The sequence below is a fragment of the Alnus glutinosa genome, chromosome 8 (assembly GCF_958979055.1).
Source record: "Alnus glutinosa chromosome 8, dhAlnGlut1.1, whole genome shotgun sequence".
NCBI lineage: Eukaryota > Viridiplantae > Streptophyta > Magnoliopsida > Fagales > Betulaceae > Alnus > Alnus glutinosa.
The window spans coordinates 18,936,907-18,946,970 of record NC_084893.1 but is presented as its reverse complement, the minus strand read 5'-3'; the positions used below and the strand labels follow the sequence as shown (position 1 = coordinate 18,946,970).

The 10,064-nt window shown below is 38.7% G+C and overlaps 2 protein-coding genes across 2 annotated transcripts; both read left to right on the top strand.

Moving 5' to 3' along the window:
- Positions 1–443: 443 nt before the first annotated feature.
- Positions 444–5,552, top strand: LOC133875786 (probable sodium/metabolite cotransporter BASS1, chloroplastic). Its single transcript, XM_062314024.1, has 7 exons — positions 444–1,126; positions 2,015–2,108; positions 2,196–2,229; positions 2,357–2,411; positions 3,524–3,607; positions 3,685–3,972; positions 5,204–5,552. The coding sequence occupies exons 1-7, from the start codon at positions 539–541 to the stop codon at positions 5,351–5,353; spliced, it is 1,293 nt and encodes a 430-aa protein (XP_062170008.1). The 5' UTR covers positions 444–538; the 3' UTR covers positions 5,354–5,552.
- Positions 5,553–7,872: 2,320 nt separating this feature from the next.
- LOC133876020 (uncharacterized) lies at positions 7,873–9,393 on the top strand. The gene is made up of 2 exons (XM_062314323.1): positions 7,873–8,861; positions 8,967–9,393. The coding sequence occupies exons 1-2, from the start codon at positions 7,956–7,958 to the stop codon at positions 9,018–9,020; spliced, it is 960 nt and encodes a 319-aa protein (XP_062170307.1). The 5' UTR covers positions 7,873–7,955; the 3' UTR covers positions 9,021–9,393.
- Positions 9,394–10,064: the final 671 nt, after the last annotated feature.

Genomic DNA, 10,064 nt, shown 5'->3' with positions numbered 1-10,064 from the left:
GACTTAATGGTAATTTTAAAAGCTATATTAACTTTTAATTTTATACTCAAATGTTTATATTTTGATGTGACAGTAAAATTACTATTTGAATTTTGAATGAATTACTATTTAATTTTGAATTTATTTGTGATTTTAGACTTTCTTTCTTTTTCATCACTTTTCCATGACATGTATAAAAAAACGATATTGTGACAATTTTATTTATTTACATCATTTCCTAATTGATTATTTTTTATATATCAAAATGTGTGAAAACTCACTAAGGATCATTTCAAATTCACGTAAAAAATTAAAGAACAAAGATTGATTTTTAAAAAGTGATGGAGTGATTTCAGACCGCACGTTTCACTCATAGATTTATAATAATTACCCTATTTCCTGACATTTCCAATGCTGTGTCAGCATTTAGGAATATAGAAATGCAACTTGTGTAGCATTTTACCGTCTTTTTTTAGTTGGCAAACCATGCTCCATAGCACCACCTTGGAACGACAAAGACAGTTGTCTACAGAGTGCAAACTACCGTTGGAGAGAAACAATGCTATCTTCAGTTTCATCCTCTCATCATGGAAGAAGAGGCTCAAGTTTTCAGCAAAACACGAACCCGGCTTGGAGGTACCCACAGAGAAGACCTCAATCACCACTGTTTCTCAACCTTCGTTCCACCAGACCTTACACTCCACCACCCTCTTCTTCTTCTGTACAACTTGCACTGAGATCGCCTCATTTTCAATCACAACCACCACCACCAAACAAACCCACTTGGACTCCATCCATCGCTCTCATTCCACATCCAGAAATCATCGATGCGCGAACCTCAAGACTACCTCCACTTCAATGCGGCGTTTCATCGAACAGCTACAGCACCAATGGCGCTCGGAGTTTCCGGGATTGGATTGAGCTCATTGGCGAAGCTGTATCGACTGCGTTTCCCATATGGGTAGCACTGGGATGCCTATTGGGGCTCATCAAGCCGAGCTCCTTCAGTTGGGTTCAGCCCAAATGGACCATTGTTGGCATAACCTTGACAATGCTTGGTATGGGCATGACGCTTACTCTCGACGATCTCCGCGGCGCTCTGGCTATGCCCAAACAATTACTATCAGGCTTTTTGCTGCAGTACTCGGTCAGTTTTATGCTCTCATTCATCTTTCTTTCCTCTAAAGTACTTTTTGTTCCCCAATGTTATTGGATGAGTTTATTCCATCTTCAATATCTTTGAAAGGGAGCTCAATTGAGGTCTTAAGTTATGTGAACTAGAGAGAATTAAATCTAAAGGTGATAAGAGACAAGAATAGAAAACAAAATCTATAGGGTTGTCAATTTTTGACCCGATCCACGAATCTGACATGAACAAGACGCAAAATTTTAGGGTTAAGGTTTAGGCTAAACGAGTTGACGGATTGACCCATTAAATGACACGTTTATAAACGGGTTGATAGGTCACCCGTTTATGACCCTGCCAACCCGTTTATGAACCGTCGACACGTTTATGACACGATTAGCTAAATGGGTTGACCCATCAATCCGTCTAGCTAATCGAGTTGGGTTCGGGCTGGCCTAAATGGATTTATGGGTCAACCGGGTTGACCTGAACCCAGCACGTTAATCCGTTTTGCCAACCCTAAAAATCTATCAAATTCTGCAATTACATTCCCATGAGAATATCACTAACTATAACATTGCTGGGTATCCCAGAATAAAGACAAGACCCTGTGTAAATCAGGCAATTAGAAATGTTAGTATTGTAAGTCAGAAGGCTGTTGCTAACCCATTCTCTAATTTTAAGTTTTGAACTGCATGATTCTATATTAAAGTGATAAGAAAATATACCAGACATGATCTTAGCCAAAAGGCCGAGAAAGGTACAGCATGAAAGAAGTTCATTTCAGCGCAAAGCACAACCCAGGTATACAGGAAGTATACAAGAGAAACGCATATCTTGAAGGAGGAAAAAGAAGTTCATTTCAGTTTGTTTTCTCCTAATATGATTGTAAAAGGTTGACTTTTGCAGGTGATGCCATTATCAGGGTTTCTTGTGAGCAAGCTTTTAAATCTGCCATCCTATTATGCAGCTGGTTTAATATTGGTTGGTTGCTGCCCAGGGGGTATGTATTTATTAGTCCGTGCTTATGTTACTTTTCAATTTCATTCTCATTGCCCTTAATATATATATATATATTTTTTGGTTGCAGGAACAGCAAGTAACATTGTCACTTATATTGCACGGTTTGTCGAATTCTCCAAAGATTGTATCATCGAGTTTTTCAGTTTCTTTTTTTGTTTGACCTTTTTTCCTTTTTCTCCTCATGTATGCCATGGACGGAAATTCTGATGACCTTTTTTCTTTTTCCAGTGGAAATGTGGCACTTTCGGTGTTAATGACAGCAGCTAGCACTTTAGCAGCTGTGGTTAGTAAATTAGCATTTTTTTTTTTTTGGATGAATTAAAATCTTTATAAGCTCAAACACAAGTTTACAACTCTCCAGACAGACTGGAACTAGAAACCTGCAAAGGGACAAACCCCTAACCAGGATCAAAAAAAGCAAAGCTATGCACAGATGGCAAAAAACCACAAACACACTAAACCATCAACTGCACAATAGAGCAGGAAACACAATATACTGCTATGTACAAGAAAACACAGCAGGCCAACAAACACAACTATAAAAACCACACCAATTCAATACCCCTGTATCAGATTCTGCGAGTTCCAATACTGAACCAATCCTAAGTTGTGCCCAACCAACTTCACAGACCCTTTAGCCAACATCCTAGCTCGAACTTGCCATTTAATCTGTGACACAATAACTTCTTCCGAGCGTGGAGTGTTGCCATGTAGCAAGTCGTTTCTTTGTTTCCAGAGATGGTAAACTGTCGCCCCTAAGCAAAGCTTGCAGAGGGAAGTTTTAAGACTTTTACCCACACTTTTCCTATGAACCAGTGCATAACTTCATCCCATTGGACTGGAGGGTCAGTAACAAAGCAGTCCTTCATCAAAACTCTCCAGATTCTGCGGCTAAAGCTGCATTCAAAGAAGAGATGCTCCTTGCTTTCTTGACATCCATAACAAAACTAGTAAATTAGCATTGCTGTCTTAGCCTGTGTTCTTTTTTATTTTTAGGTGATATATGGATGGGAAACTTTATATACCTCGTTATACAAATGAAATGTTGGCTGTAAACAGAGTTTTTGAGGTTGCATTCCATTAACACATACAGTGTGAACACCATGTCAAATAATGTGCAGTCAATTTTATTTATTTTTGGCCAGTTAAAAGTTGTGAGCAACAAGAAGTCCACTCCCTATCAAATAAGAATGTAAACTATCAATTAAATCCTTACCTGTTCAGCGTTGTTGATATCAACCATATCGTACAAAAGGTTTTGAGTCAGGACATTTGAAGTAGAGCAATATACCTTTCAGTAATGCGTCAATTTAATTCAAAACCAGTACCCCCCTTACACCATTTTCCTTTTGTGATGCATAGTATCTCATCTTTTCTTTTCCTTCCACGTTGCAGTTCATGACCCCATTTCTCACAGCCAAACTTGCTGGGCAATATGTTGCGGTAGATGCAATCGGGCTGCTACTCTCAACACTTCAGGTGTGCTTTCCTGCACGAGTGTTATCCTAAGTTTTTGTTGTTTTTATCAGTGATCAATTTAGGTGCCATGAATACAGGTTGTGCTTCTTCCTGTGCTAGCTGGTGCATTTTTAAATCAGTATTTCCAAGGCCTGGTTAAATTTGTTTCCCCCGTGATGCCGCCCATTGCTGTTGCAACTGTAGCTGTTTTATGTGGAAATGCAATTGCTCAGAGTGCTTCTGCAATTCTTACATCTGGTCGACAAGTGGTGCTAGCTGCATCTCTTCTTCATGCATCTGGATTTTTCTTTGGTTACATACTTTCTAGGATGCTTGGGATTGATGTGTCATCATCAAGGACAATCTCTATTGAGGTTGGCATGCAGGTAAGCAATTCATATACTGAAGAAGCTCCTTTTTGTTCATCCAGTGATTGTTGACAACATTCCAATGTTAGAAACCCCATTATTTTCCATTTATTTCCTAATTACATTTTATTTATTTCCTGATTTTTTGTAAGTAATTGAATTTTATTAAAAAGCGAAAGAATGTAATCCAAGTACATAGGAAGTATAGAAGAGAGACACCTAACTAGAAAAAGAAAAAAGATCATGAAAATTATTAAAGCTAGTAATATGAAGGCACTCAAAGGTGGCATTTCTTTTCCTCCAAATACATCACAATAAGCAAGATGGAATCATCTTCCATACTATACCCATTGAGAAGAGTCACACTGCCCTTTTCAGCAAGTGGAGAGATTCACTACTCACCTAGGTATGACCCACTTTAACCCATAGAGGGCGAAGATAGAACTCCATAATTTCTCATTCTTCTTGCACATGCAATACTAATCTACTACTATAAAATCCCATTTCCTTAAGTTATCTAATGGGAGAATCTTCTCTAAAGCGGCCGACCAAATAAAGAACGTGACTCTCGAGGGAACCTTATTTTGCCAAACACTCTTCTAAGGGAAGGGGTCATTGCCATGGGGAATAAGGACATTATAGAAAGATTTAACATTAAACATCCCTTTCTTGGAAGGGGCCCAACACAACTTGTCTCGACCGCCCCGCCTCGTCTTAGTTTGAAGGAATACAACAATTTTGAAAAATGTAATGCAGAAAACCACCTCCCAATCATGCGCCACTCTAAAAAAAATTAATGTTCTTCTGATGAGTCATTGGAAAGCTGTAAATGATCTACCACGGAAGCTTTTGAAATGAGCTAAGCTGAATAAATCTAAAAGTGCTACCTTAAGGGGCTGCTCCCTACACCATACGTCATGTCAAAATCTAACCCTGGATCTATCCCCTCCTCGAATTTAGTGTATCTAGAGAGATCCCCCCAACCCTTCCTAATAAATTTCCATAAACCAACCCCATACGACCCATTAACCTCACTAGAACACCACCCAACCAATGGGCTTTAAATATTGAGAGATAGGAACCTCCTATCATCCAAGAAAAGACTTTTAGTCAACTATTTGATTCATTCTGAATAAAAAGGATAGAATCATATTTTATAAAATATTTCAGAGTGAACTGGATGAGCACTAATCTTACTATTTTATCTTCATAGAGTTAATTGTCTCTTATCTGCCTGTTTGTGTTTCAGAACTCAGTGCTTGGAGTAGTTCTTGCTAGTCAGCATTTTGGAAATCCATTGACAGCAGTACCATGTGCAGTCTCCAGTGTGTGTCACTCGATATTTGGTAGTGCCTTGGCAGGAATTTGGCGACGGATGCCCCCCCAGATCGAGGATTAAATTGTCATGAAGAGTATTATTATTGTACTATAGGCTTGGGATTAAATTTGGAATTCTCACTACTTTCTGAAAAAAGTAGTCAATAAACACCACTATTTTGTAGGTGCGTCCACGTTTTATCATGCCAATATGTCATGGAATCATAAAGGGACTGGTCGGGCTTTTTTTTTTTTAATAAATATTTGGGTTAAATACTTCATAGGTACATGTAGTAAGGGCCAAAATCAAACGGACGCTTTGGTTTTAATAAGTATTATATGTGGTACCTGTCGTTAATAAAAATACCCATTTGGTACTATTTAGGTTCCGTCTATTTTTTTTTGGGGGCCAACTAAGTCTCCACCCTTAAAATGGTGAAAACTGTCCCGATTTCCATATTTAAGGCAACTCAGATTATCATCCTACGTGGATGACACTTATGCTTTTACAACTGAATCTTGGGTTGTTCGTTCAAGTAAGGGAAACTCAATGGAATTCATAACTGTTTCAATGTCTTTTGTTTTGTTTTTATTTTTTTATTTATTTTTATTGTCTGAATATTCAAGAGCTAAGACTTTCCAATGTTCTTTTTTGCCATGCATAGACTGAACCAACAATTATGATAAGCATGACAAATAAAATATTAAAAAATTACCTAAACTTTTTACGAAAAAAAGAAAAAAGAAAAAAAAATTAGAAACAAAAAATTGGAGGTGGCCTCCCATTTTGGCCAAGGGGTGGCTTGAGTCATCCCTATTGGCCAGCTAGGAGGTGGCCGAAACCATCCTAGAGTGGCTCAACTTTTTCTTTTTCTCTTCTTTCTTTCTTTCTTTTTTTTTTTTTTTTTTTTTTTTTTTTTTTCTTCTTCTTCTTCTTCTTCTTCTCTTTTTTTGGCATTTTGGGGTGGCTGAACCACTCCCAATAGCTATAAGGTGGGTTCGGCTACCCAAGATTTGATGATCTAAGGTAGGCAAACGCTCCCCCATGTCCCCACAAGGGCCAACCCTCCATTTTTTTAATTTTTTTTTTGGGCCTTTTGGGGTTGTCGAGCCCACCCCCACTTTGGCTTTGGGGTTGGCTTGGCCAAAATGGGGGTCGCCAACCATTCCCAATTTTTCGTTGCTAATTTTTTTTTTTTTTTTTTTTTTTAAAAAGAAAAGGTTTAGGTAATTTTCTAATATTTTCTTTATCCTACGTGGCAGTAAAAGGCATATGTATCATCTGTGATACATGACTGTGTTAATTTGAGTTGGCTTAAATATGTGGCACCACCGACGGCTGTAAAAAAAAATGGACGAAATCTAGACAGAAGTATCAAGTTGGATTTTTCATTTATGACATGTACCACTTGTGATACTTTTTGAAATCTCTATTTGATTTTGGTCCTTAGTACAAGTATCCATTAGGTGTTTAACCCTAAATATTAGTAGCTTTCATTGCTCAATCTAGAAAATAAAGTAGTTTGTTCTAACAAAATAGTATCAATTATATAACTAGAAATTTCTTCTATCCAAACCTGATCTATGACTTGTTTAATAGCAATCTTTTTATAAACCATTTGCCACTATATTTGCAATTCTGTTAATATGTCTAACGTGCCAATTAGAAAATGAATTTAATTAGGATCGTTCGAATACCATCTACAAGTAATCCATCCGTTAGGGTTTTAGGTTAAATCAGCCCACAAATGGGATTAAATAAGCTTAATACCCCTGAAAAGTTTATAAAATTTTAAATTTACCTGTACTAACTTTTTGTGTGGTCCTTTTCTCTCTTCAATGGTAAAAAATTGATTACAAAATCAAATCTTGCGTTTAGTTGTGATTGATAGGGAGTAGCATGGTTTGGGATAGTGGGGGAGTGAGTGAGTTTCCCTTAGTTTGTTGGGAGTGTTTACTAATGGACCAATCGGACACGTTGTTAGCAAGAAATTACATTCTCATTTTATTTAATTGATTTTAATTGATGTGTCTTAGAACAACTACGGTTAAAAAAATATATTTCAAAGGCCATTAAACACTACTTTGCAATATAGGTGTTTTTAGCGTGAGTAATACTAAATGTCATATTTTTATTTTACAGTTATTATTAAATCAGTCATTGTTAAAAAAAAAAAAAAAAAAAAAAAAATTAAAACTATTACATTTTTTTTATTTAGATAATTAAATCTATTACAATTTTCTTTTTTATATAGATAATTAAAACTACTACATCAACTTTATAAAATAAAAATATATAATTTTTACCATTATTCTTTTGCAAAGGATAGCACATCGCATGATCCAAAATGCTACTATAATGCCACATCAGCATTCAGCTACACCAGTTGACGAAGTGGACCCATTTGATGTGGCACGTGGCCAATAATATAGTGATTAGTGAACCGGGAGAGGATCGGAATCCTCAAAACATCCAAAATCGAACCGATCCGTGCGCGGGTTTTTGCGGGAATTCGAAAAATTTCCCAATTCCCTCCCACTCCCACCACACCAAAATAAACTAACCGCTCTCTCCTTTCATTTCAAATCCCAAAACTCCAAAACCTTGAGAAATCCCCTCAAACATACAAACATATCTACGACTCCACCAAATCCAAAGACACCAAACAAAGCCCAGAAACGAAATGGATTCCAAATTCCACGGCCACTTGCCTCCTCTCAAAAGATTCAGACTCAGGCAACTGCAGCAAGAAGAAGAAGAAGAGGAGCTACAGTGCAGAGACCGTGCGGTGGCCTCCTCACGCCTTCCTGCCAAGAAGCGAAAGGAATCCCGGGATCCGCCTCTCGCTGTCACAGGCACCGCAACCGCCTACTGCTTGCCTGCCAAGAAAAGGGTGTGGGCGCTTCAACCAGATTTCTTTGCCCACAAGCCCGCCTCGCCGCCTTTAGACCTCAATGTCGAGTACAAGCCGCCTCCGGCTTTTGAGGAAGAAACAGAAGCTGTAAAAGAAGAAGATGTTGTTGTTGAGGATGAGGATGAGGATGATGGGATTGTATGTGCTATTTGCCAGAGCACAGATGGGGACCCTTCAGATCCTATTGTGTTCTGTGACGGCTGTGACCTGATGGTGCACGCCACCTGCTATGGAAATCCCCTTGTGAAGGCGATTCCAGACGATGATTGGTTTTGTACCCAATGCCTAGTTTCTTCTTCGGAAGCTAAGAAAGATGGAAAGCCCTCTTCCTGCTGCCTATGTCCAATCAAGGGAGGTGCATTGAAGCCCACGGTAGACGGGCGATGGGCGCATATCGTGTGCGCTTTGCTGGTTCCGGAGGTGTTCTTCGGAGACGCGGAAGGCCGGGAGGGGATCGATTGCTCCAAGGTTCCAAACAAGAGGTGGGAAGACAAGTGTTACGTTTGCAAGAGTGCAAGTGGGTGCGCCGTCGACTGCTCTGAGCCCAATTGCCCTCTGGCCTTTCATGTCACCTGCGGGTTGAAGGAGGATCTTTGTATCGAGTACAGAGAAGGGAGGAAGAAAGGTGCTATTGTTGCTGGTTTCTGCAAAAACCACACAGAATTATGGGAAAAGGTATTGCTTTTTATTTGATTTTAGCTTATGAGATTTAATAATGTACTGTTGTTTGTGTGATTCAACGGCAGGGTATTTGATTTGGGGGTTTTGTTCTGTTTGCAGCAACAACAAACAGGAAAGTTCAAGATCGTGGCTAGAGAGGAGCGCAAGAAGTAGTTCGATTGTGGTGGCTTGGCTTCCAAGTTTTTTTTTTTTTTTTTTTTTGTTAATTATCTTAGTTCAGGTATCAATTTAACATTTCTGATGCTTTTGATAGATGTTAGATGAACAGTCCATTCTTATTTCATATGGTGAATCTAGTGCAGAAGTTCATCAAATAGTCCATTCTCAGTTTAGTTATAAAGCCAATTTGAGCACCTGTGGAATTCGGTCCTCTCTCTCTCTCCCTCTCTCTCTCCCTCTCTCTCTTGCTCATGACCTCCAATGGAAGCTTCTAGAATCTGTTGTTTCATGAGATACAAATTGGCTCTAGAGTCTTTTACTTCACTGCAGTTCACACGTGTATCAGTACTCGGTTCTTTGTATTGAATCATTGAATAGCAACTTTCTTTGTTGCCCGAAATCTTTTGTTTTAAAATTGCATTTTTTTGTATGCGAAATCGTCGTGCCAAACACAGTCTATATGTTGTCATTGGAGTGGGGTTAATGACCATGTTTTGTGGGTAAAAATTGTTGGCGTGAGCTGTAGTATAATGAAAAAAAAGGAAAATATATGGCAGTAGAATATATTTCCCTGTTATGGAAGGAAACCGATTGAACTGTGATTATGGCACGATACTAGGCTTGATATTTGTATAGGCCAAAATTGATGTAAAATTTTTTCTGTTTATTTGTACTGAATCAATGAGAAATAATCGGTGAATATACAACAATTCTACTAGTGTTAACATGGTATCAGAGCAAGGAATTCGCTCCCTGCTCCTAGGAAAAACCCTAGTCGTTTTTGCCTAACCCATTTAGCTCAACCATGACCGACACTGTCACCAATTCCGGTGATGCCCCACCTCAGACCACCTCCATTCTTACCACTCTCACCAGCCAAATGACGGAAGCCCTATCTAAAGTCCAGACCCCAACCCAGCCAACTGAAGGTCCAACCGCTCCTATTGGTATTTAGTTGGACGGTTTCAACTACAGCCTATGGTCCCAGGTTGTCGAGATGTATATCTTCGGCAAAGATAAATTGGGATATATCAACGG